General features: G+C 51.7%; 2 protein-coding genes across 5 annotated transcripts in view; both read left to right on the top strand.

The window, feature by feature from the left end:
• Positions 1-5,827, top strand: part of HIRA (histone cell cycle regulator) — a 61,186-nt gene extending 55,359 nt beyond the window's left edge. For 3 of the 4 annotated variants that reach the window (XM_070399835.1, XM_070399837.1, XM_070399838.1), the window contains one exon: positions 5,024-5,827. In XM_070399835.1, the coding sequence (XP_070255936.1) occupies positions 5,024-5,394 (371 nt within the window). In that variant the 3' untranslated portion in view covers positions 5,395-5,827. The remainder of the gene's footprint in view (positions 1-5,023) is intronic. The other variant, XM_070399836.1, reaches the window with a different exon arrangement.
• Positions 5,828-8,331: 2,504 nt separating this feature from the next.
• On the top strand, positions 8,332-25,888 carry SLC25A1 (solute carrier family 25 member 1). The gene is made up of 11 exons (XM_070399573.1): positions 8,332-8,406; positions 17,006-17,228; positions 22,826-22,991; positions 23,242-23,349; positions 23,426-23,525; positions 23,611-23,749; positions 24,229-24,313; positions 24,471-24,575; positions 24,696-24,811; positions 24,892-24,965; positions 25,185-25,888. Exons 2-11 carry the CDS (start codon positions 17,145-17,147, stop codon positions 25,297-25,299), a joined length of 1,092 nt encoding a protein of 363 aa, XP_070255674.1. The 5' UTR covers positions 8,332-8,406; positions 17,006-17,144; the 3' UTR covers positions 25,300-25,888.
• Positions 25,889-26,934: the final 1,046 nt, after the last annotated feature.

The raw sequence follows: 26,934 nt of genomic DNA, 5'->3' as shown, positions 1-26,934 counted from the left end.
GGTGGGTGCCATGGAAAAAATATATATAGGGCAGGGGGTATGGGAGTACTGGCAGGATGCAATTTTATATATTGGGTGATCAAGGAAGACCTAATTGACTGAGCAGAAATCAGAAAAGGTGAGAGATGAAGCCCCACAGATATTTGGGGAAAGAATATCCAGGCGGAGGGAACAGCAAGTATAAAGGCCCTGAGGTTGGGGTTGGTTGTCTTGCAGCATAAGAGGAACAGCTGAGCAGAATGGCAGTGGGAGAGTCAGTCTCACGAGGTTCTAAAGACCTTGGTGTATACGTGGCCTCCCTACTTTTTATTCCCTTTTATTGATTTCAGAGAAGAGGGAAGAGGGAGAGAGAGATAAATACCAAAATTGAAAAAGAACCATTGATCAGCTGCCTCCTGCATGCCCTGCACTGGGGATCGAGCCCACAACCCAGGTATGTGCCCTTGACTGGATTCGAACCCGGGACCTTTCAGTCCACAGGCCAACACTCTACCCACTGAGCCAAACCAGCTAGGGCTCCCTTTTTATTATGTTACAATAGATCTTAATTTGGTTGGGTAATAAAACCTTAGAGCTTTGAAGGTATTATGCTGTGCCACAGACTTTTATCATCCACTATTGTTGCTAAAAACGGCCAGGAATCTGATTTCCATTGTTTTGTAAATTCTTTTGGGATCGACCCTTACTTAGTGTTTTGAAGTTTCACAAAGCTCTAAGTCTATGTCTTTCATTCATTCTGTGTATTTTCCTAGGTTCTCTTTGATTATATTCCATTTTCCCCATCATGAGAAATATAATATCCTCTTTTTGGAATCTGTTACGTTATTTTTATAGTTTCAGTTCTCCCCATATTTTCAATTTAATCTTTTATCTACTTGAGCATCGTTCTACTATGAGGAGCCCTTATAGATCTGTTTCTATTTCCTATAAATATTTCTGCTAGTTCTCATTTATATTGTCTTACCTCCTTATGTGCCTGGTTGGTTTTGACTGTCTGCTAGACTTGGTATTTGAATGATTATTTGTAGAAGTGGTTTTTTTTTTTTGTTTTTTGTTTTTTTTATATTTTATTGATTTTTTACAGAGAGGAAGGGAGAGAGATAGAGAGAGTTAGAAACATCGATGAGAGAGAAACATCGATCAGCTGCCTCCTGCACATCTCCTACCGGGGATGTGCTTGCAACCCAGGCACATGCCCTTGACCGGAATCGAACCCGGGACCTTCCAGTCCACAGGCCGACGCTCTATCCGCTGAGCCAAACCAGCCTTGGCTGTAGAAGTGTTTTGAAGCCTCAGTAATGTTACCTTCTTTAAGAGAGCACTTTTATTTGCTCTTGGCCCTAGCCCTACAAGGCTCCCTCAACCAATTCAGGGATTGAAGTCTTCTGGGCTACCTGGGGACTCAAAGCTGGGTACTAATTAGTGCATGGACTGGTTTACTACCAGTCTACCCTTATTCTAGAGTGCATTTCTTTGGAGACTAGCACAAAGGAAGGGTGATTTATCAGAGGCCCCACTTTTCATGAGTCCTATGCCCCTGCTTTGGTCCCCCTAAGCCCTCAAGTCTAATAGATGCTCTGTTCAGCCTCTTCCTCATCAATGAGTGTTCCCAAGCCCTAGCCAGTTTGGCTCAGTGGATAGAGCGTTGGCCTGCGGACTGAAGGGTCCCAGGTTCGATTCCCGGTTGGGGCACATGCCTGGGTTGTGGGCTTAATCCCTAACGTGAGGTGTGCAGGAGGCAACCAATCAATGATTCTCATCATTGATGTCTCTCTCTCTCTCTCTCTCTCTCTCTCTCTCTCTCACTCCCTCTCCTTCTCCCTTTCCCTCTCCCTCTCCCTCTCACTCCCTCTCCTTCTCCCTTTCCCTCTCCCTCTCCCTTCTTCCCTGAAATCAATTAAAATAAAATAAAAAAATAAGTGTTCCCAAAGCAAAGGTGTTTCTCTCTGGATTTCTACCTTCTCCACACTCCAGCTCAATCTACTAGCACTTGAGCTCTCTGAGGTCTATTTCTCTTTGTCCAGCTTTGTCCCCTTTCTCAGTGGGAAAGGTTTTTCTGAATTCCCTATAAGAACACCTCACCTCTAGGCAGCCTGATGGGCTATCTGCTGAGGTGGGAGACAGGTAGGCCAGTGCCCATGTGGTGCAGGCAAAAGGGAGCACAGACAGACCACTGATTCACGGCCATGCACTCTCCCTGCCTCCTCCTCCCGGCTGGTGGTTTTTGCTATCTCTGAGTAGGATGCCTTGTTAGGGATTTGCCCAGGAGAGTCTGTGGCTTCCTTCCTAGGAAGCACTGTCAGTGTGGTCCCACTTGCTTTTCCTGTAAACTGCTTAAAATAGCTGGTCTGCTCATAGTGCGTAGGCAAATCCATGACAAAATTTCTAGAAATTGCTTTGTGGGAATTCTTATATATTAGGGAAATTACTCTTTGTGACATGAGCTGCTAGTATGCCTCCAAAGATCCAGGCTTCTTTCCCTCAAGGATCATGACTCAGTGTGCACAGGAGGGAAGTGAAAACAGAGGGTTGGGGCACTAAGCAGCCATCCTTCAGGTGCCTGAGCTCTGTGCTCACCACTGTCTCTTCAGCCAGGGCCTGCTATTGGAAGCCCCCTCTGCAAAGGTCTTTATTGTAGGACCTGTCATTGGCCAGAGAGAGGGCGATGAGCTGTTTCCAGGCTGCTGCCTGAAACAGTGAGGAGCATCACCTATTACTGAGCCCTGGGTAGGAGATGATACTTGATGGCTGTTGGTATTGAAACCAGCCTTCAGGCCAGAAGGTAGATCCTCTTGTAGCTTGTCCCTGGTGCTATAGACCATCTGAAATTTTTACTTTGCTAATAGCAGTTTATTTGATATCCTTTCATTTTCTTAGAGTTTTTCAGGTTTTAATTTAATTTTTTTTTTTTTTGTTTTGTTTTTTTAATTTCTTGGTGATTTTTTTTTTAATTGATTTCAGAGAGGAAGAGAGAGATGGAAACATCAATGATGAAAGAGAATTGTCATCAGCTGCCTCCTGAACACCCCACACTGGGGATCAAGCCCACAACTCAGACATGTGCCCTGACCAGGAATTGAACCTTGACTTCCTGGTTCATAGGTTGAAGCTCAGCCACAGAGCCACACCAGCCAAGCCCAAACTTTTTTTATTAGAGACCAGAGAATAAACATTTCAGGCTTTGCAAATCCATATGATCGCTTACAACTACTCAATTCTGCGTTGTAGCATAATATGTAAACAAATAGGTAGGATGGATTTGGCCCAAGCCAATGCACAATCTACATGAGATCTGTTATTTTGTTGAGGTTTGCTTTTAGAGCAATTTTTCTTATTTCCATGTGTGCCAAAGAAGAATTTGTGTTCTCTAGTTCTGAGTGCCTTAATGTCCTAATGATCATGTTTACGGAATGTTTGGTTTGAATTACCTGAATTACCTTTCTGGACACATCCCTAATGGAGTGTGTATTAAAATCTCCCTGTAAGCGTAGTTTTGTCCCTCTCTCCTGACTTTCTCTTTTTCCAAAGATGTTTTTGTTTCAAACTCTACTTTGATAATTGTAAAACACACACTTTTTTTTTTTAAGACCAACATAAACTTTAGCAAGAGGTTGATCACATTACTTTTCATATCTCTTTTAGCATCATCTCTATTTATTTCTTCTTAATTTTGAGTACTTTCTAGAACATTTTCAGGGTGGATCTTTACTGTGGTAAACATTCTGAGGTCTTACAAGCCTAAGATTATTTTTTATTACATCCTCTTATGTGAATAACTGTTTGGCTGGATGAAAAAGTAGATTGAGTTTTTCCCCCAGTATATTTAAAATACTACTTTATTGTGCCTCTTGGTATCTCTTCCTTTGTAGTGATATGCTCTTGTTTTTTAAAACTTTTCAGAATTTTTTTGTGTTTGATATCCATAGATTCTGTGTATTTCATTCTAATGTATCTAAAATACCTTTTTTTTATATATCTTCATCAGCACTCAATGAAGCCTTTCAACCTAAGACAGTTCCTTTTTCTTTAATTGTGTGAAATCTATCCATATTATTTCTTCAAATATTTCCTTCTCTCTTTTGTGTCTCTCTCCTGTGGGACTCATGTAGATGATGGGCCCATTTCCATACTTCATCTGCCCTTACTTTATCTTACAGTCTCTTCCCTTACAGTTTCCCCTCTGCATGCCTCCCTGCTCGAGCACTGGCTGCTCTTCCATCTGACCCACTTGACTCGGTCTTCAGCAGGGTCCATTCTCCTGCTAATTCCATCTCCTTTAACCACTGTATTGCTCACTTTGTTCTTTTCTGTAATTCTTTGTGTGGTTACCATGCTGCTTTAACATTTGGACCTTCTCTTCTAATGGTCAATATTTTTGGTTAGTGGTTTTCCCTTTGCAGCAGCTGTGCTCCTCGGGGTTCTGTGCAGTGGAGACCCTGCCTGGCAGTGCATGTTGCAAAGGGTCCAGGCAGACCTTGGTGCCAGTGCACCCGGGCATGGAGGAGATGTGGGCAAGAGCCAAGGGCAGACCCTCCCCCAGGACTGTAAAACCAAAGCCAGTCATTGACTCCCAGGTGCCACCTCAGACCCCTGGAGGGCATATGCATGAGGGAGCAGCCCCCCTCAGGTGGCTATCTACCTGTCCCTCTATCCTGATATTCTACTTGCATCCTGCTCTGGAAGGCCAAGCAACTGTGGTCACTGAACAGTGCAGTTGAAGGCTAGTGGTGACTGTGCCAGCAGACTTAGGGGGCACAGACCCACCCTGGTTTTCTCTGCAGTATCCTTGCACTGTGTCCTTCCCCTGCACCCTGCCACCCACCCCACACGCCCAGTCAGCCTTTCAGCTCTCCCAGGGCTTCTTAGCATGCAGAGATATTTTTGTCATCCATCTCTGGTTTCTCCAAGGGGTGCCTAGGGGTCAGATGGGCAGGCACAAGGGTCTCTGTCAGGCCAGGAAACCACCCACAGTCGAGGTCTCCTCACTGACACTTGCACTGAGCCGTCATTTCTGTGCCCACAGGGTCTACGGAAGAGGGAGCTACTGAAGGAACTGCTGCCAGTCATCGGGCAGAACCTCCGCTTCCAGCGCCTCTTCACCGAATGTCAGGAACAGCTCGACATCCTAAGGGACAAGTAGCCTGCCCACATCTGCCCCAGCTGCAGCCAGGGCAGGGCCACCTCTCACCTTGTCGGGCTATAGTAGGACAAGGAGACACTGGCAGGAGGTGGTCTGTTGCTGCTCCCGTGGAAGGAGGCAGCTCTGCTGGCAACTCGTCCCTCTCTCCAGGACCCCCACGCCGAGCAGGGGCTGGGGCTCCGCCCTGCTGCCCTGGGATCAGCGAGGCACACCCAGACCGACCGTCTTCAGCACGGTCCAGAGGTGGACACTAGCGCCTGCCACTGCAGGTGCCGTGCTGCTTCAGCTATGACGAATGAGCCATTTGTGAAGAGAGAGCCCTGAGATGTATTAGTGTATTATGCAGTCAGTAGACTGACCGAGACCTATGTAAAAGGAAAGACTATTCCAACACAAAGACTATTTTTGTACTAGAATTTGCTAACTTGTAATACGGAATTTTCCTTTTGGCCAATAATCAGGATTTCCCTATAAGTCACTTGAACATTGGTTACTTGTAGGAAAAAATTTAAACTCTAATTATGACAGCTACATTGAAAAATAATTGTACTGAAATTAACTTGTCTATCTTCATTTGGTTTTAATTTTTAAATGTTTGTAAAAAGAGACTGTTTGGGGGGGATAGGGCAGAGGGTGGGTGATTTCTTTTGTAAGTGTAAAATAAATGAACACGCATTGGATACCAAATCATCCTGATTTCCCCTGCCTTTCCTTCAACTTCCACCTTTCTCCCACAACTGTGGATCCCTCCTGAAATGGAGAATGACAGAACATCATAGCCAGAAGGGATCTTTGATATCATCTGATACCACCACTCCTACCCCAGCCCCTCCTTGTGGAAATTCATTTCTCAAGGGGGAGGTCACTTCCCTGGTCATACAGCATCTTAGACAGAGCTGGGGCTCTCAGGCAGTCCATCTCGCATGGTTCTTCCAAACCAGCCATTGAGTTCCTTGGTTCTGGCTGGGCTGTGCCCCAGGTCCCTGATCATGCTGGGCACCAAGGACTGTGGCAGACTTGCTGATTTCATGGAAGGAAATCAGTAAGTAAAGACTCATGTTTTCTGAAGTATTATATCTGGAAGCTGAGAGTTTCTTAGAAAGTGGTCTAAGAAGCTGACCCACAGGAGAGGAGATAGAATCACAGGATCTTCAAATTTGGTGAGAGCTGGGCACCTTCACCCCTGGGTCATGGACCTCATTGTCACCTCCCTGCCAGCTGTGTGTGATCCTGAATCTGAGGAAGGAGGCCTAGACTCGGAATCAGAAAGCCCAGGCGACTCTGGCCACTGGCACCTCTCTGACTGCTTCCCTGCCTGTCTCATCTGTCTGGTGGCTGGATGAGACTCAGGCACATATGCGTGCCTGACATGGCCAGCACACAGGCGGATATGGGCATAGACACTTCAAAAGCCAGGCTGCAAGTGTGAACTTTTCTTCAAGGAGTAAGGAACCAAAGATGCTCTGTGGCCAGGCACCTCCCTTAACAACTCTGCAGTGAGACGTTGAGAACTTCGGGCCTACAAGCTACACATGGCTGAAGAACTGACAGGCCTGTCTGGAGTCTGAACCAGCAAAAATCTGGGCCTTACTTTTCAGCTGTCAAATGGAGCTGAGGTTAAGAAAACATGATTGTGAGAACTAACTGGGATCATGTAGGCAACATCCTGGCACTTGGCAATGCTCTGTTGAAAACTTTGGCAGTCAGAGTTTTTACACTACTATTTGGACAGGAAGACAAGAAACAAAGTTGGAGACTTCTGCTTTCAGTCGAGATGAGTAAGGGGCCCAGTTGTCCCTCCTTCTGAAACAACCAAAGGAACAAAATACATGGAACAAATTACTGGTCTTAAGACACTGGTTATCAGAAAACAAAGGACAGTGATCCCTGGGAGATGGAAAACAAACAAGATGAGCCCTATGACTGCAAAAATCGACTCTATTTTTAGGTGATGGGGCTACACGGATGCTGAAAGGGCAGTCTGCAGAGGTACCACAGGGAAAACCATTTTAATTTGAAAGTGAACAGTCTATTCTCTAACATTTTTGGCTACTCGACTGTAAAGCTATTGTGCAGATAATGGCATCATCGCTGTGTTGTTCATGGTAAAAATAGCCAGTGAGCAACCTGAAGCATTCAAGAACGATAGCGCTCACTCTGTGGGAGTGCCAACGCAGAATGCCAAAGGCGTCCCCTTCCCTGGCAAACATCTTTTATGCAGCTCAGCCATCCGCATTCAGAACGCATGTTCAAGTGGTCCCTCTGAAATCAACTGGCCGCTGGGCAAAGGTGTGGCTTCTAGTTATGGACCTGCCACTATTATGTATTCTTGTGCAACCACAAGCAAGCCAGGCGACCCTCAGTTGGTCATCTACTAGATGCGATCTTTGCAGACTCTTCACACTGATATTCTGACACAGTATTCTCTAGAAATCCTATCAGCCATGAAGGATGCTTCCTAAAGGAGCAGGTGCTGAGCCTGGGGCAGGAACACATCTGTCACACACACACACACACACTTGGAAGCCGCCTTTTAGTTTTGGGCATATCTGTGACTGAATTTTAGAAATTGTCCCTGAACCCGCCGGCCGGTGTTGCTCAGTGATTGAGCATCGACCTGGGAACCAGGAGGTCACAGTTCGATTCCGGCCAGAGCACATGCCGGGTTGCGGGCTCGATCCCCAGTGTGCAGCATGCAGGAGGCAGCCCAACGATGACTCTCTCTTCATTGATGTTTCTATTTCTCTCCCTTCCTCTCTGAAATCAACTTTCTGAAAAGTGTCTCTGAACCCAATTGCCCAGAAGTTGAGGTAGAATTTATGTAGAGATGCAAGGCCCTAGGCATGGGCAGCCGGTGACTCAGTTTACCTCTCCTGAAAACCCCATCACTCCCCGAACTTGCTGAGGGCAGCCCACACCTGGTCTGGCGCCCAGGCTCACCCGCAGCAAGAGCACGGCCAGCCCCCGGAGCCACCTCCCCGCGCTCGCCGGGTCCCGGGGTGTGGGAAGCGCGACCACACGCGGACTACTTTGCGCGGACCCTCGGCGGAGGGCGCAGGGGTGCCGCCACCGCCGGCGGAGGGAACGCCCGCGGCGGCCCGAGCCAGTGCGCCTGCGCCGCCGCCCCCGCACTTCCCACCCATCCGTCTGCGCGTCTCCCCGACCGCCCGTCCCCGGGGCCGCTCCCGCGACGGGAGCCGCCGCCGCCTCTGCCCCGCGCCCTTCCTCGCGCAGGTCCTCCCCGTCCGCTCCGGGAGCACTTCCAGGTGAGGACCGGCTTCCCCGGGCACCCGGCGGGCTCTCGGGCAGGCCGCGCGCTCCGCCTGTCAGCCGCGCCCCCCGCCCCCACCCCGTCTCCCTGAGGACCTGGGGGCGCCGGTGGGGACGGCGCCGGCTCCCGTCGGCTGGGGCGGGCGGGGACGCGGACCGCCAGCTGTGCTGCTCGCGGAAACGCGGGCCCCCCCGCGGAGGGGCGGGGACGGGCACGGGCGTCCGGGCGGCCGCTCCGGGGGCTCCGGGGGTGGGACCCGACACCCGCTGGCAGGGCAGGTCTCGTGCCAGTGCGATGTTCAGCCCTTTCCATCGCGTGGCTCAAATTAATTACTAAAATTCTGCGGCACATTCAAAATAGATATATTTTTGCCGACCTGACAACAAAGTAGGTATAACTTTGATTCATCCACACGGGACGGCTGTTGTATTGGCTATTTTATTTTGTATTTTATTTATTTTTATTTTTTGTTTACAATCTAAGGGAAAAGAAGTCAGTGCCCCTGACTGGTCGGGGGTTGCATGTTTTAAAAATTCTTGTGGGTACCGAAACCGGTTTGGCTCAGTGGATGGAGCGTCGGCCTGCGGACTGAAAGGTCCCAGGTTCGATTCCGGTCAAGGGCATGTACCTGGGTTGCGGGCACATCCCCAGTAGGACATGTGCAGGAGGCAGCTGATCGGTGTTTCTCTCTCATCGATGTTTCTAGCTCTCTATCTCTCTCCCTTCCTCTCTGTGGATAATCAATAAAATATATTTTAAATAAATAAATAAATAAAATAAAAATTCTTGTGGGGACACCGGTTGAAAATCGCAGAACTAGACCAGGGGTCGGCAGACTCATTAGTCAACAGAGCCAGATAGCAACAGTACAACGATTGAAATTTCTTTTGAGAGCCAAATTTTTTAAACTTAAACTATATAGGTAAGTACATTGTTATTAACTTAATTAAGGTACTCCTAAGCTGGCCTTTGCTAAAAACGTCCTCAATCTGAGGGGTCCACCTCAGCGAACGTGCCCCCACTTCTTCTAACGCCACTTCTTCGAAATAGACTCTCCCAGGCCGAAAACCGACTTCTTCGCATGGGCCACGAAGTTTCAATCGCACTGTACGTGCGCATCCGCACGTGGTATTTTGTGAAAGAGCCACACTCAAGGGGCCAAAGAGCTGCATGTGGCTCTCGAGCCACGGTTTGCCAACCACTGAACTAGACCGACTAGAGATGCACATACATTTCTGTCCCAAGCTTCCTAACTCCAAAACCTGCATCCAGCCCTAAATTTCCCCTTCTGTATCTTGTGATCCTTACCCTAGGGTGACTTCAATAGTTGTACACTATTAGGAAGGGGGAAATATAAACTAGTGACTGATAAAACATCCATACTCTTCATTTAAGCTTGTTTTTTCTCCAGATCTTCATTCCCATGCCGTGCATAGAGAAATAATTCTAGACACTGTACATTTGTGAATCTCTAGATCTTCATTCCCATGCCGTGCATAGAGAAATAATTCTAGACACTGTACATTTGTGAATCGCATTCCAAGAATATTAATATTTTTCTGATTTCAATTTCAGTTTGTTGCATGTGAAAATTCTCAGGCCAGATTTCTCCCCGGGGAAAAACAGTAATTTTATAATGGCCAGTGGGAAAATAGAAACCAGTGTATGGACATTTTTAGTCTACAGTCACCTTTTTAGGCATGCACCTAGAGCAGAACCTGCACTTTTACACGTAGTGCCTTGTAACACAGCATTCCTTCCATTTCAGTTTAAGATGGGAACAATTTATTAGCTTTATTTATTCCTGTCATACTGGTTTTGAGAGGAGGGCTGGTTCTGCAGAAATATTTTTCTTATATTATTTGTACTTTTTGAATTTTTTAAATTTCTTTATTGATTAAGGTATTACATATGTGTCCTTGTCCCCCCATGATCCCCCTGCCATCTGTACTTTTTGAACTTTTAAAAAAAATTATGATATCTGAGTTGGAAAGTTGTTGCTGTGTGTGATATCTGAGAATGAAAAAATGCTAAAGGGCTGAGAACTGATGACACCTTGGTTCAGAAGAGGAATGGCTAAACCATTCAATGGCCTAGAAATTCATTTATGAGCCCTAGGGAATTTTCTCCCAGGTATATCAAAAAGCAGCTGCTGGTTTGTAAGAGTTCTGAAATATGACACAGCTCAATTCACAGAGACCTTATAAACATGTTCCCTTAAGGTTTGATTCTGTAGCATATCTCTTCGATGATGTTCTTAATAGATACAGAGTCTTCTAAGGCAATCTATGCAAATTATAGGAGCAAGGTGGTCACTAGTCTTTTTTTTTTAATATATTTTATTGATTTTTTACAGAGAGGAAGGGAGAGGGACAGAGAGCTAGAAACATCGATGAGAGAGAAACATCGATCAGCTGCCTCCTACACACCCCCTACTGGGGATGTGCCCACAACCAAGGTACATGCCCTTGACCGGAATTGAACCTGGGACCCTTCAGTCCGCAGCCGATGCTCTATCCACTGAGCCAAACCGACCAGGGCATCACTAGTCTTAACCAGTGCTTCTCAGGCCAGACTGGACTTTAAAAACACCTACGCAGGCACCTACCTCATGTTAAATCAGAATCTCTAAGAGGTGAGGGTGGGACTTTGGCATTTCTTACCAGATGAGTTTCACATGCAGCTGGGTTGAGCCAATCATCTAGATGTTGGTCATTATTTGTCATTAAAATAAAGAGGTTGGTGTTTGAAGCCTTTTGCATGTGAGTGGGGAAGGCAGAACTCTAAGGAGTAGCTTGAGCTTGAACTAAAAACAGTTCCTGAGCACCTGTGTCTGCTGTAGAGGCCCCTGGGAAGTCACTCTGAAAGGTGACACTACCCACAGCCCAGTATGTGTTTGTAGCCATCTCATTTTGTGAAATGGCTTTGGATATACTGAGACAAACAATAGTTTCATTATGTCCTAAAATTGTTGTATATCTATGTAAAACTTTTTTTTTAATTGACCCAAAACTGGAACATTTTATTGAAGTAAAGTAGTTCAGAATCCAGATAGTTTAGTCACTATTACCGTTCACTAATACTCATTTCTAATCATCTGTGGCTAATTCATAAAGTGTCCAGTACTGCTTCTCTTCTACAGCCACCCAGGGGGACATTCACATTCAATTGCATTCCTGCCCGGGTCAGGAGCCCTGCTCCTTACAGGCTTGCTGAAGATGTTGTTAATGCCTCTGTGATGATGACCTTCTCGATCTCTCTCCCACTGTCGGGCCTTAAGTAGAAACATTAAAGTTTCGGGTCGGAGTGCGACAGGGGCCCAGTACGCAGGCCAAGGGGGGCTTCCCTGGGGCACACAGTCCCCGCCTCCCGCCCCAGAGGCGGAAGCAACAGGGAGTCACCCCCACCTGCCGGCCTCCGCCCTCAGTCCCTGGCTCCTCTCTTCTCTATGTAAAACTTTTTAAGGTCTTGTGTAATCTATGAAATTTTGCCTATTGGCAGACTTATGATCCTTGTTCTGGAAAGAGATACTGGGCCAATCATTTACCTTCTGACTTTCCTATTTACAAACTACAAGGCCCGATGCACGAAATTCCTGCAAGAGGCTCGGCCCTCGCAGCCCCTCACAGCCCCGGTCGGACCTCGCAGCCCCGGCTTTGTCTGGAAGGTCCTCCAGAAGGACATCTGGAAGGTCGTTCAGCTCTTTGGTCTAATTAGCATCTCAGCTCTTTCTTACATAGGATTGAGGAAAGTAACCACCTGTTCACCATGCGTGTGTGGGAGGGTGAGCCTTTGTGAGAGTGCCGACAACAGTGGCATGGTGAGTGACCAAATGTTAAATGAATTTGAATAGGGCTTCCTTGGAAAAGCAAGTCATCACTATATAACATGTTTAAATGTTCAAAATCCCTAAACTGCACAAGATTCCCAGTATCTTTTGAGTTAATTGGGTTATCAAGTCCTAGGAAGATCTTTAGCAATGTTCCTCGCCACCAGTTCTTTTTCCTTTTAATTTTTTAAAATATATTTTATTGATTTTTTTTTTTTACAGAGAGGAAGAGAGGGATAGAGAGTTAGAAACATCGATGAGAGAGAAACATCAATCAGCTGCCTCCTGCACACCCCTTACTGGTACATGCCCTTGACTGGAATCGAACCTTGGACCCTTCAGTCCGCAGGCCGACGCTCTCTCCACTGAGCCAAACCGGTTTGGGCCCTGCCAGTTCTTGAGCTTGAGCATTCTGTAGCTGAGGCAAAAGTCTATCTGGAACAGACTATCTAGTAATACATATACACGGGAGAATGGCCCCATACAGAAAGTATAAATTAAGTATAAATGCTGTTCAAATGCTGGGTTTCTCTCTCCAGTAGACACCACTATATTTTTCAAAAAATGATTAAAAGAATCCTATAAATATTCTCCTGCCCTTTGCTTTTGTAACTTATTATAGTTTGAAAGATCTTTCTTTTAGGGTCACATAGAGATCACAGCATCTATTTGAAAGTATTATTTATTAATATCCTCCTGGGGCGATAGTTGTCACCCTGTCCCACATCCTGTAAGTATTTCTTTGCTTCCCCTGGCCTTCCTGTATTTTTCCCCCTTGCTGCTTCACCTAATGTGCTGCATTCAGTCTCTTCTTTTACATTTTCTTCTGCTGCTTCTCTTGCTTGAGGCCTGTTGGTGGCCTCCATGCCAGGGAGAGATTACCATCACTCTTGGCTACTTAAATAAGGATGCCACAGAGCTGGGATAGCAAAGTTCATTGACAAAATTAGAATCCCAACAGATCTTCACAGGCTGGAACCCAACTAGTTGACATTTAACAGGGATAAATATAGGGTCTTATGTATTGGTTTTAAAATACAAAAAAACTTGCAATAGTGTAATTTGAGAAAGGTTCTGTAAAGCCCTATAAAAGTGTAGTTTTTAAATTATCCTAAACTAACCTAGTCCTATAATTTTTTATGTTTTTAATTCTTTATTATTATTGTAAGTACTAGTGGCCCGGTGCACGAAATTCATGCACCGGGGAGGGGGTGTCCCTCAGCCAGGCCTGCACCCTCTCCAATCTGGGACCCCTCGGGGGATGTCCGACTGCCAGTTTAGGCCTGATCCCTGTGGGCCTAAACCGGCAATCAGACATACCTCTCGCAATCCTGGGACTGCTGGCTCCTAACCGCTCACCTGCCTGCCTAATCGGCCCTAACCACTCTGCATGCTGGCCTGATTGCCCCCAAATGCCTCCTCCATCAGACTGCTTGCCCCCAACTGCCCCCTCCTGCCTGCCCGATCGCCCCCAACTGCCCCCCCTGCTGCCCTGATCACCCCCAACTGCCCCCCCCTGCTGGCCTGCTCGCCCCCAACTGCCCCCTCTGCTAGTCTGCTTGCCTCCAACTGCCCTACCCTGCTGGCCTGATCACCCCCAACTACTGCCCTCCCCTGCCGGCCTGATACCTACTAACTGCCTCAGCCCTGCCACCATGACTTTGTCCAGAAGGACATCCGGAAGGGCTCCCGGAAGTCCTCCTGGTCTAATTAGTGTATTACCCTTTTATTAGTATAGATAGAGGCCTGGTGCATGGGTGGGGGCCAGCTGGTCTGCCCTGAAGGGGGTCCTGGATCAGGGTGGGGGTCTCCTTGGGGGGCAGGGCTGGCCTGGGTGGCTTGCAGGCCGACCATGCTCCCATCGGGGTGGGGCGTCTCTCCTGGGGGTGGGGCCAGCCTGAGCTAGGGGCTGAGGGCTGTTTTCAGGCTGGCCACACCCCCATTGGGGTGAGGGTCCCTGCGGGGGTCATGGCTAGCCTGGGTGAGGGGTTAGGGCCGTTTGGGGGAAGTGTGCAAGCCCGCCAAGCCCCCGGCTTTGTCCGGAAGGTCTCCCTGTCTAATTAGCATATTACTCTTTTATTAGTATAGACTAGAGGCCCAGTGCACAAAAATTTGTGCACTCGGGGGTAGAGGGGGTCCCTCAGCCCTGCCTGTGCCCTCTTGCAGTCTGGGACCCCTCAGGAGATAACAACCTGCTGGCTTAGGCCTGCTCCTGGGTGGCAGAGGACAGGCCCAATCCCTAGGTGCAGCCCCTGGTCGGGCTCAGAGCAGGGCCGATTGGGGAGTTGGGGTGCCGCCCCCTGTCATGCACAGAGCAGGGCGGATGGGGAGGTTGCGAAGCCACCCCTAGTCACGCTCAGGGTAGGGCCGATTGGGGGGTTGGGGCACCGCCCTCTGTCACACTCAAGGCAGGGTCGATAGGGAAGTTGCGGCGCCACCCCCTGCCATGCACAGAGCAGGGCCAATCAGGGGGTTGGGGCGCTGCCCCCTGCCATGCACAGAGCAGGACCGATCAAGGGGTTGGGGTGCTGCCCCCTGTCACACACAGAGCAGGGACCATCAGGGGGGTTGGGGCGCCGTACCCTGTCACACACAGAGCAGGGCCCATCAGGGGTTTGGGGAGTTCCCTCTTGTCATGCACAGAGCAGGGTCAATCAGGGGTTTTGGGAGCTCCCCCCTGTCATGCACAGAGCAGGGCCGATCAGGGGGTTGGGGAGCTGCCCCCTGTCACACACAGAGCAGGGCCAATCAGGGGGTTGAGGAGCTCCCCCCTGTCACGCACAGAGTAGGGCCAATAGGGGAGCTGGGGCACCACCCCCTGTCACATACAGAGCAGGGCCCGTGGGGGGGTGGGTAGTTGAGGCGCCACACCCTGTCACACTCAGGGCAGGGCTGATGGGGAGGTATGGCTCTACCCCGTCTCACACAGAGCAGAGCCCATGGGGGGATTGGGGCACCGCCCTCTATAACCCACAGAGCAGGGCCGATCAGGGGGTTGTGGCCCCGCTCCCTGTCACACACAGAGCCGCAGGGCAATCAGGGGGTTTGGGCGCTGCCCCCTGTCACGCTGATCCCAGTGCCGGGAGGCCTCAAGACTCCGCTGATCCCACCAGGCAGGGTCACAGATCCGGGTCCCAGACCGCAGACAGCCTTGCCTGCTGCCACCTGCCTTCAGTATGCAAATTAGCCGCCATCTTGTTGCTTCAGGGTGGGGGTCCCCACTGGGGTGCCTGGCCAGTCTGGGTGAGGGGCTGAGGGCTGTTTTCAGGCTGGCGGGCGACTGGAGCTCCAAACCTCTCCTTTTTTTCTTTTTTTTTTATTCTGGCATTTATTTACCTTCTATGGCTGTCACTGGAGCTGAGCGCCGGCTTTCTCTCTGAGGCTCGGCTGAAAGCAGGTTTCTGGCCTTTGTTTTCTGTATTCGAAACAATGTTGCGACTCCAGCTCTGAGATCCCGGCTGACTGACAGGAGGTTTCTGGAGTTTTGTTTATTTTCTATAAATGTTACTATGTTTCCAACTGAAGCTCAGAGGCCAGCTAGTGAGGCGGGGAACGTTGGAGTCTGCGGTCACTGGAGCAAGCAAGCCTCCTGTTAGCTTCCAGCTGCCTGGCTGCCGGCCGCCATCTTGGCTGACAGTTAATTTGCATAAGGATACCCTGATTAGCCAATGGGAAGGGTAGCGGTCGTACACCAATTACCATGTTTCTCTTTTATTAGTGTAGATTACATACGTCTCCTTTTCCCCTCATTGACCTCTAGTCCTAGAATTTTAAGTAAGTTCTATAAAAGACCTTGGTGTCATCATTCTTCATAGGCCCTCATTTACAAAGCTCTCTCTTTGAGCTAGGAAAAGCTTGCTGGTAAGTTTAAAATATATTTTCTTAAATATATCTTCAGATGAACTAAATCTGACTGCCTAAAACAAGTAACTTCTTTCCTAGTAAATTATTTAACATGCTAGGCACCAGGATAAGGTTGTGAATGAGCCTGAGAAGAAGACAGATACAAAAGGAAAAATGACCAGCGTCTTCACAGGCAGAGGCATGAAAACATGGGGGATGTTCAGTGCACCTGAAGTGTTCTAGCTCTTCCATAGTCAGTTGGTGTTTTCACCAAGAGTCTTGTTTAAACACAGCTGTAACTCTCTCAGACTACTTACTGTCCCTAAGCCCCTTTTTAAAATTTTTATATTTATTTTTTTTATTTGGATAATTTTCACCCGAGGATATTTTTCCCATTGATTTTTTTAAAATATATTTTTGTTGATTTCAGAGAGGAAGGGAGAGGGAGAGATAGAAACATCAATGATGAGAGAGAGTCATTGATTAGCTGCCTCCTGCACACCCCCTACTGGGGATCGAGCCTGCAACCCAGACATGTGCTTTCAGCCGGAATTGAACCCAGGACCCTTCAGTCCACAGGCCGATGCTCTATCCACTGAGCCAAACCAGCTAGGGCATCCCCGTTGATTTTAGAAAGAATGGAAGGGAGGGGGAGAGACAGAGAGAGAAACATCAGTGTGAGAGAGCCACATCAATTAGTTGCCTCCCGCAAATAACCCGACCAAGAATCAAGCCTGCAACAGAGGTACACGCCCTTGACCGGAGTCAAACCCAGGACCTTTCAGTCTGTGGGCCAATGCTCTAACCACTGAGCACAGGGACCCCTACGGGGATGAGGGCTGGGCCTTCCTGGAGCTTGGCACTGCTCCTGTACCCTGTCAGCCCAGAAAGGCAGGGTGGCCAAGCTGTGCATCTGCCTCAGTTGCAGGACGCCATGCAGCACCCTGCAGAGTCAACACCAAGATGGCTGAGAAGTTGCTGCAGTGGTTCCCGGAGGAGGGCAAGCAGGAGTGCTTCAGAGCCTCTCCCTTCACCTGCTACAACCTGCTTCCCCGAATGTGATGTTGGAGCTGGCCTGGAGGCACAACCTGGTAGACCTGGCCATGACCTGCTTCACCCAGGTGATGAGGGAGGACCTTAGCAAAGTAAGTGCCTGCCCTTGTGTGGCTCCTTGGCCCCTGGCTGTGACTCTGGCTCTGGTCTGCAGAGGCCCTGCAGTGTCTGGTTCGAGGCCAGCCCAGATTGCCCAACCAGCCAGGCTGCTGCTGGGAGAAGCCTCTTGCCTTCGCACTTGATTTTCTGCCCAGTGTTATTATTTCTAGAAAAGCACCGTGGGGTGGTGGGGAGCTGGATAGAACTGAGCACTTGCCCTCACAGTTGTTCCACACAGTGGAGGGAGGACCTGAAGGGGATGCAGTGATTTCACCCACCACCAGAGGGCCCAGGGACAACTGGTGTGGGCCAACTACCTCTCAGCACCAGCTATTGGCAATGGGAGGAGCACTTAATAGGAATGTTAACATGGATTTAAGCCTTTAACGCTTTAATGAGGGAAACAGTCATCCCCTCTACAGCTGCAGACACTGGGGTTCAGGTCCAAAGCTGACAGGTGAACGGGGTGAAGGGTTTAGACACAAGTCTTCCTGGCCCAGAGGCCATACTTAGGTCTTGGCACATCACTTCTGCCACTCCAGATATCACTTGGTGTCCCTAGTGTCCCATTCTGGCTTTCTTTGCAGGTTGATGAGCTGTTTAATGAGGTGACAGTGTCTAATTTCAACTCCATGTGTGTCGAAGCCCTAGAAGTCACTGTCTAGGGCAGTGATGGCAAACCTGTGACACGCGTGTCAGAGGTGACACGCGAACTCATTTTTTTGGTTGATTTTTCTTTGTTAAATGGCATTTAAATATATAAAATAAATATCAAAAATATAAATCTTTGTTTTACTATGGTTGCAAATATTAAGAAATTTCTATATGTGACATGGCACCAGAGTTAAGTTAGGGTTTTTCTTTTTCTTTTTTTTTTTATATTTTTATTGATTTTTTTACAGAGAGGAAGGGAGAGGGATAGAGAGTTAGAAATATCAATGAGAGAAACATCGACCAGCTGCCTCCTGCACACCTCCCACCGGGGATGTGCCTGCAACCAAGGTATATGCCCTTAACCGGAATCGAACCCGGGACCCTTCAGTCCGCAGGCCGACGCTCTATCCACCGAGCCAAACCGGTTTTGGCAGTTAGGGTTTTTCAAAATGCTGACACGCTAAGCTCAAAAGGTTCACCATCGCTGGTCTAGGGCCTAGCTGTAGCCAGTCTCCAGAGACCCCTGTCATCTGGCCCAATTTGTTTCTAAGTCTGCAGAAAAGCAATCGCTCAGCAGTGCCTACTTGCCCATTGAGCCACATTCCTAACCTTCTTCCAGCCAGATGGAGGCCCACAATGCCAACAAGCCACGGGCCAAGGCTTCTTCCAGTGTGCATGGAAGGGAGGGGCCTCCCAGGGTTAGTGTGGGGGTTAGGGAAAAACGGAGGGTGTGGGGCCTGGTGCTACCAGCTTTGGCCTGCAAGGGCTTCCTCTGGGCCATCTCAGGGCCATTCAAGGCCATGGCCATGCTGCAGGAGGAGGGACCCACAGAGTGTGCCTTCTTGCTGGAAGGACCCTAGTCCCTGGCCCAGGGTCCCCAGACACCTTCCCTAGTCCTGGAAAGCAGGAGCTGCCATGGTGCCTGCCCTCAGTCCTGCCCCACATGCCTCTGCTGGCCCCCAGCCAGATGCCTGGTCACCTGGTGGGGAGAGGAGGGTGCTCACGAGGGAATTCTCTGGCAGTGGTAGAGTGTAGCTGGTTCTTGGGGGCTGGGGCCCAGCAGACTGGACACTGTTGTGAGGCAGAGGGGTCTAGATAAGAATGCCACAGCCCTTTCCTGACTAGAGATCCTGGTCCCAGGTCTCTTGACTCATCTGAGAAGTTCAATGGCCATCCCTCGCTGAGAACCGTCTGCTCCCCAGGGCTCTCCCAGTACAGCCAGCTGAAGGCAGAGAGGACAGGTTGTGAGAGGACAGCTTTCTTGCTCCTTCCTTAGCTCAGATCCCATGGAGGGAAGAGGAAAAGGAGCACAGGGCTGGCATCAGAGCTGTCTCTGCTAGGTTTCTGGTGCCTTGCCTGAGCTCTCCCAGACCTGAGTGCACACAGGGCACATAATTGTTTCTCCGTTCTTACCCATGTGCTTGTTTTGGGGCGGGGGGGGGGGGGGGGGGGCGGGGCGTCCAGACACGCAGTTGCTGTCACTCCTTCTAGCACAGTACATCCCCCATGGCACCACCTCATTCTATTCCCTCTCCATGTGTCTGTAGTTCCAGCCTGTGGGCACTGCACCTGGTGAAGCCTCAAAGAAAGGCAAAGTGCAGTTTGTCTTCAGATGGCTATCACAGCCCTGCCTCTCAGATGGAGCATCCTCTTTGCCAGGTGGAGGGTCCCAGGTGTAAGGTGACCAGTATCCTTAGAAGGGGTGAGCAGCCTGGACTCTAGAAGCAGGAGCTGCTGCATTATCTCAGCAGTGTCCAGAGGAGGACTCAGCCCTGGGAGTCATGGCCCACTCACAGCTCACTGCTCCAGTGCACCTGGTGGTCTAGTGTCCACTGGGGAAGTACAGGGATGGAATAGCACCTGGGTTCATCGAGGCCCCAATGGGCACTCATATCTCCACCCAGTTAGAGAGGCTTCATTTTGTGGAATGAAGTGGTGGTCACTGTCAGCGCAGCAGTGTTCTGTGTGCCTGTCTTCAGCTCTAAATCTCCTGGAGGCTATGTGCTTTTCTCCCAAGTTCACCTCCAGGCCAAGACTGCATGTGGCCTGTAAGGCAGGCACTCACATGCTCTTGCCTCTTGCTCTGCTTTGCAGGGACAGACTAGACACCTCGGGGAGTCTGCACAAGTGAAAGAAGTATGTGGTAGAGCCCACCCCTCTCCTGTTCAGTAGGTGGCATCCCATAGCTCCTGTCCCCTGTCCCTGGCTGGGATTCAGATTGGGGTGGGAATGGACAGTGTGGGGGATGAGGACCACAATGGCCACCAGATGTAGAGAAGGCAGAAGGTCAGTGATCCAGGAATGTTGAAGAGGCACCACCACTGTCCTCCCTTCTCTGAGGACAGATACCTTCTGGTGGGGGTGCCCTTGCCTGTTCTTGTGCCTGGCAACTGCCCTGTCTCGAGCTACTGCTGTGTGCACCTGTCTGGCCCCTGACAGGCTATTGTTGCCTTTGCACTTGAGAACCTGCCTAGATGGCCTGGCCATTCGGTCAATAGGTCATTTGGTATCCACTGCACAGAGAGGCTAATGGTTCCTAGAATGCATTTGCTGGACTAACATAGGCCTGAGGGTATAATGTGAGCACACAATACGTGAGTCTTCCACCAACTGTGTGCTCCTTGGGGGTCATGGTGCCCACCTGCCATTAATATCAAACTGTTATGTTTTGTTTGTTTGTTTGTTTTCAATCTGTTTTTTTTAGATATCGATGGGCATTGGTGAGACCCAACCAGTTTAGCTAAGTAAGTGCCCTACTTGGGGATGAGCTTACCCTCCAGAGTTGGCCCTACAACAGCAGCTCCCACAGTCCTTGCCTCCGGCATCTGTTTTTGGAGCCCTCAGCCTCTGTATCAAGCATGTCAAACTCAAAGGCTAACACCAGCCAAATCAACAAGGTTTAAGTTTATGTGGGCCACAAAAAAACAAAAGCTTTAATTTTCATAGAAACAGGTTTATTTTTTTTTTTTCGCTTAAAGTATTACAAAGGGTATGAAACAGGTTTATTTCAATAGAGACATGCTGAATACAAAGGGCTGAAATAAATGACTAATCATTAACATGAAATAATAGAACATTTTAATAAGAATTATTTTTTCTTGAACATTAACTTACCAGACATTGAATAACTGCACAAAGTAAGCATAATACAGATAAACCTATTTTTCTTGTTCTCCAAAAGTGAAATATTTCCTGTTACGCACACCAAACAAGTCAGTCCAAGACAAATTACATGGCAATCGGCTGCTAAAATATTTGCTGCTAGTATTAGTGGAGAGAAATGGTGCCCCTGCGCATAAAGCGCATAAGGAAAATGAATGTAACACGATTATAGTAATCCGTCATTAGCGAATGTTGTAGTTCATTATTATGTATAACAATATTGTAAAAATTTTAAGTTATGAAATTTTTATTCAAACGTTTCTTACAGCCTTAGCCGGTTTGGCTCAGTGGATAGAGCGTCAGCCTGCGGACTGAAAGGTCCCAGGTTCGATTCCGGTCAAGGGCACATGCCCTGGTTGTGGGCTTGATCCCCAGTGTGGGGCGTGCAGAAGGCAGCCGATCAGTGATTCTCTCTCATCATTGATGTTTCTATCTCTCTCTCCTCTCCCTTCCTCTCTGAAATCAAAAATATATTAAAAAGAAAAACGTTTCTTACATACTGTTACATTGCCTGGGCTGCAAAAATATTCGTTGTGGGCCTTGAGTTTGACATGCTTGCTCTGGATCGTTAGGACTAGGCTGCAACCCTGCCCCTTGGGGCCATGGCCACTTGGGGGCAGCAGGAGCCCTGCTCATCCTTGGCCTCTCCCTCTGCAAGCCTGCAGCTATGCTGACAACAGGCCCTCCTACTGGACGAGCCCCCGTGGCTCCCCCTATGGCTGTTTCTGCCATTGCCCAACCTATGTATGGCTTCAGTCTGTAGTGGCCACTTGGTGGCAACACTTCCTCTACCGATTTAACCTCTTCAAGGAGCACAGAGGACCCGGATACAAGGTGGAAACACCTGGATGTTATTTTTGTTGAGACCCAATGATTGCAGCCACTGAGCCGTCCCAGAACCTGGGGTGTCAACATAACCGTTGACTCCCTAAGACCACCACCAGCCCAGGTGCCAGGCAGGGAGGTCAGCTCAAGTCTTAAGACCCACCCGCATCCTGAGGAGTTGTCTGCACTGAGCCCCCAGCTCCTGGGGGAGGGGCGCCTTCTCCATTGGCGCTGGCACTGGCGAGCTGCCCTCCCGGGTCACTTTGCAGACACAGCTGACGCGAACCCCTAGTCCACCCGTCTAATCTGGCCTTGAGCCTCCTGCCGATCATGAACGTTAAAGTCGGTTTATCAAGGCAAAGCTTCCCTGCGTGGTGCTGGTGTGGGTCGGAGGGCACGAAATCTGCTGGGTCCTCTGTGGTTGGGGGACCTGCCTCCGCACAGGGCAGCCGCCCCGGGAGGTACAGCCAGGTGTGTGGGGGTTTAAGGGTGCACGGCTTGGAGCTCTAAGTCCCGGAAGGGGAGTGGTAACCGCCGAGCCCGCAGGTGTGGGAAGGCCAGACCCTCAAACAGCAAGGATGGGGCTGGCCCACGCGTCTCCCCGCCGCCCTCCGCGGGGTCCTGCCGCTCACGTCGGGAATGCAGAGCCCGAGCCGCTCCTTCCCGCGCCCGGCGGCGCTCCAGGCCCAGACCGGCCGGGAGGCTGCACTTTGACCCACAGCTCGGGCCGGCGCAGCGCCGCCTACCGAGGACCCCGGCCCGCCGAGCAAGGTGGCCCGGGGGTCGGGCTCGTCTATTGGCTGGGCTGCCGTCCCCGCCCCGGCCTCAGTTTCCCGGCCCACACGGGGCGGGCCGGGGGCGGGGCCCGGCTCGAACCACGCGGGGCGGAGCCCTGAGCTGACGCGGCCACCCCGCCCCCGGACATAACCAGCCGCCGCCACCTCCGCAGGCTGCGCGGAGCACCGGAGGCTCGGACCCGCGGCCAGCGCCGGGCGCCCGCCTCTCGCCTCCCGCCTCCCCCCTCCCCGCAATGGCGGCGCCTCGCGGTCTGGCGGCCGCCGCGCCCGCGCCCGGAAAGGCCAAACTGACGCACCCGGGGAAGGCGATCCTGGCAGGTGGGCTCCCCGGGGGCGCGAACCCCGAGTCCGCCGGTCCCGCCGCGCTTCCGGGCGTCCCGGGACGCCCAGGCCCCTCCCCACTTCCGGGTTGGGCTGGGGGCGCGGCGCTGGTCTCCCGCTCGCCCTGCGTGTCACCCCCCGGAGCCTCGCCGGGGAAGGGGGTGGGGTGGGGACCGGGCCGGACAAAGTCCGGGGCGGGGGAGGGGCGCGGGCGGGGGTCTCAGACCGCGAGTCCCGGTTCCCGCAGGCGGCTTGGCAGGCGGCATCGAGATCTGCATCACCTTCCCCACCGAGTACGTGAAGACGCAGCTGCAGCTGGACGAGCGCGCAAACCCGCCGCGCTACCGGGGCATCGGTGAGCAGGGGCCGCGGCGGGGAGCCCCGGGGGGCGGGCCCGGGGGTCTGGAGTCGCTGACCACCCCCCTCCCCAGGGGACTGTGTGCGGCAGACAGTGCGCAGCCATGGCGTCCTGGGCCTGTACCGAGGCCTCAGCTCCCTGCTCTACGGCTCCATCCCCAAGGCGGCCGTTAGGTGAGGCGGACCCGGGTGGGGGCAGTCTCTGGAAGGTGGCAAGGTTGGCGGCGGCCCCTCTCACCCCACTGCCTTCCGCCCCAAGGTTCGGGATGTTTGAGTTCCTCAGCAACCACATGAGGGACGCCCAGGGACGGCTGGACAGCACTCGAGGGCTGCTGTGTGGCCTGGGCGCAGGAGTGGCCGAGGCCGTGGTGGTCGTGTGTCCAATGGAGACCGTTAAGGTGGGGAGGTTCCCCGTGGGAACAAAGCCTGCAGCGGGGAGGAGGTGCTGGAGCCTGGGGGGGTGCTGTGTCCCTGTGTCCAATGGAGACGTTGAGGTGGGAGGGTCCAGCAGGAGGGGCGAGGGGTGAGTGGGGAACTGACTGCCTGGGGAGCTGAGTGCGGGAGGCCTGCAGGATGGGCCTCCTGTGGAGGCCGGACTCTGTCCTGAAAGCAGTAGGAAGATGGTAAATTTTTTAAAAAACACTTTTATGAACAAACAATGCATGTTTGCTGCCTAAGATACAGGCAACACCACAAACACAACTTAGTCTCTTTGGCCTCAAGTCCCACCGTGGCCTTATTGGCCCTGCTTCCAGATGAAGATCTGTATCCACAGCCCTGGCCTGACTTTGGTGGGCTCTGGACCTGCAAGCCAAGGGGCCAAGGGTGCCCTTCCCATGGCACCCTGGGAGCCAGCTCCTTTGTTTCCCTCTCTCAGGTGAAGTTCATCCATGACCAGACCTCTCCCAACCCCAAGTACAAAGGATTCTTCCACGGGGTCAGGGAGATTGTGCGGGAACAAGGTGAGCCACTGGGCCTTCCTCCTCAGGTAGGATCAGGGACCTCAGCCAGAATGAAGGGGCCTGTCCTCCTTCTGCCTTGGCCCTCCTGTGTGCAGCTTCCCCCAGTCCCCACTGGGGCCTGTGTGCATGTGTAACCTCCACTCCTGCCTGCCCCCAGGGCTGAAGGGGACATACCAGGGCCTCACAGCCACCGTGCTGAAGCAGGGCTCCAACCAGGCCATCCGCTTCTTCGTCATGACCTCCCTGCGCAACTGGTATCGAGGTGTGTCTGCTACCCCAAGACCCCACCGCATCAGCCCTAGTCCACACTCCTCCCCAGCCCCCAGAGCTGACCCCTTTACCTTCCCATCGCTTTCTGAATGCAACCCTCACCCACATCCAGGGGACAACCCCAACAAGCCCATGAACCCACTGATCACCGGGGTGTTTGGAGCTATTGCGGGTGCAGCCAGTGTCTTCGGGAACACTCCTCTGGACGTGATCAAAACCCGGATGCAGGTGGGGTAGAGCCGAGAAGGGGAGGGGAGTGTGGGACAGGGGCTGGCTGCTGAGTCCTGTGGTGTGCTGGTGTCTTGCAGGGCCTAGAGGCACACAAATACCGGAACACGTGGGACTGCGGCATGCAGATTCTGAGGAATGAGGGGCTCAAGGCGTGAGTGACGGAGAGACAGGGCTGTTGTCCCCACCCCAGGCCCTCCCTGGCCTCCCTAGGCCTCACCCCAAAACCCCTGCCTGCCTCAGGCCATCCCCTAGGAAGTCCTTACCTTTAGGTCCCTGTTCTTGCCCCTCCAATGTCTGGGCCCACCCGCCCTGTTTAGGGGCAGTGTCCTTCTCTACCTCCTCACCTGGGTTTTTCTCCCACTCAACCCAGATTCTACAAGGGCACTGTCCCCCGACTGGGCCGGGTTTGTGCGGATGTGGCTATCGTGTTCATCATCTACGACGAAGTGGTGAAGCTGCTCAACAAAGTGTGGCAGACAGACTGAGCCCCAAGGGTCTGCATTGGGGCTGCCCTCAGGCATCTCCGGACCAACCCCCTCCACCCTCTTCTCATGATTCCAGTGCAGTCGTGCCAAAAGGCCTTCTCCTGTCCCTTGCATTCCATGGCCTGGGCCTATTCCCCACAGCCGTTGAGTCCATATGTCCCATAGTACTGTGTCCCTTGTGGTCCAAATGACACCACCATTGTGTTGATGTGTTCAGCAGAGGCTGGGTGTCCCTCTGGCCCCCTTGCCCATATTCTTACTCATGCGCCATGTGCCTGTGTTTCGTGTTCTGTGACCCTGTGTCCCACTTCCCAGGGTGCCCGTGTTGCCTGGGTCCACAGCCCTGTCACCACGGCTTGGTCCCAGCCCGGTGCCTTCCACCCTGGGCAGCAGGTGCACCCACCCCTGCATACCACAGCTGCCTCCAGGCCTCAGCCTGGCCTCACTGCATTCCAGGGGCTGCATGCCCCCCGCTTCTCCTGCCACTGGCCTTAACTGGCCCTTGGGCCCTCCCTCCGCCTGGGACAGGGTGGCACCCACCGCTCTCAGGACCACCCTCCCAAGGCAGAATAAACCGGATACTGTCACAGCCTCCTGTCCCTGTGTGGGCCCATTTGTGGGTGGGCAGTGATGGCCAAGCCTCTGTGAAAGTCAGGGCCTTCTGAGGATATTGGCAGGGGGGCCAGGCAGCTGGCAGGCAGGTGGGCAAGCCAGCGGTAGCCAGTGTCAACCCTCAGACCTGACACCAGGCCAGGGAACATCTGGGCCTCATCCAGGCCTGGCCTGCGGCCTGTGGCCAAGATCCTGTAGGGTCACTTGGAAGAAAGCACTGAGTGGGCAGAATGGAGAGCTGCCTCAAGCTGCTGGTTGGGCCTGGGAGACAGTGCTCCTGGGCTCTGATCCTTCAACCTGTGAGTAGGCCCCTCCCTCCCTCCTGGCTTCTCTGTGAAAATGGTCTGAGGTAAAAGGCTTTCTGGGGCATGTAGTCCCCTGAGGCTCTGAGCATGGGGCCTTTGCTCACTCCCCCGGGACTGGGAGGCCTGGAGCAGGAATAGGTGTCGCTGCCTGACCAGGGCCCTCGGGGTGCCTCACCCCTCAGAGGAAGGTGTGCCTCTTGCCGGAATCCCAGGATCCAGGCACAGGTTGGGGGATACAGAGCTCTGACCTGAAGGATCCCCAGGGCTCTTCCCAGCCCCCTCATATCAGGAGCTGGAACCACCACCCATGAGCCAAGTGGAGGAGACCCAAAGGAGGATGGAGTGAACCAGTCCCCTGGCTGTGGAGGCAGGGGTGCCTTCCTGTCCAGGTGACTCATGGGTAGACGTCATAAAAAGGGTTAGCTCAGGCTGGGGCTGGACTATAACTTGCCAGCAGAAGCCTCCCAGTAGGATGGTCCCCTCCCTGAAACTGCTGCTTCTGGGGGAGAGTGCCCCCCTAGTAACCTCACACAACACCTGGGTCTGAAAATTCTGGGGGAGAATTGAGGGCCAGGTGTAGGCTTGGAGAGCAAGGAACACAGATTTTAGAAGGGTTGGGCCATGTGCTCCTGGTGTTCACAGGAGATTTACCAATCTGCCATGACAGGAGAAGGCCCAAGCAGCAAAGTTTGCCTATCCACAGGGGTCAAGGGCTGTC

The sequence above is a fragment of the Myotis yumanensis genome, unplaced genomic scaffold (genome assembly GCF_028538775.1).
Source record: "Myotis yumanensis isolate MYYU_CA2020_CCGP unplaced genomic scaffold, mMyoYum1.0.hap1 SCAF_19, whole genome shotgun sequence".
NCBI lineage: Eukaryota > Metazoa > Chordata > Mammalia > Chiroptera > Vespertilionidae > Myotis > Myotis yumanensis.
The sequence above is the reverse complement of the archived record's forward strand: the minus strand, read 5'-3'. Positions and strand labels throughout refer to the sequence as shown.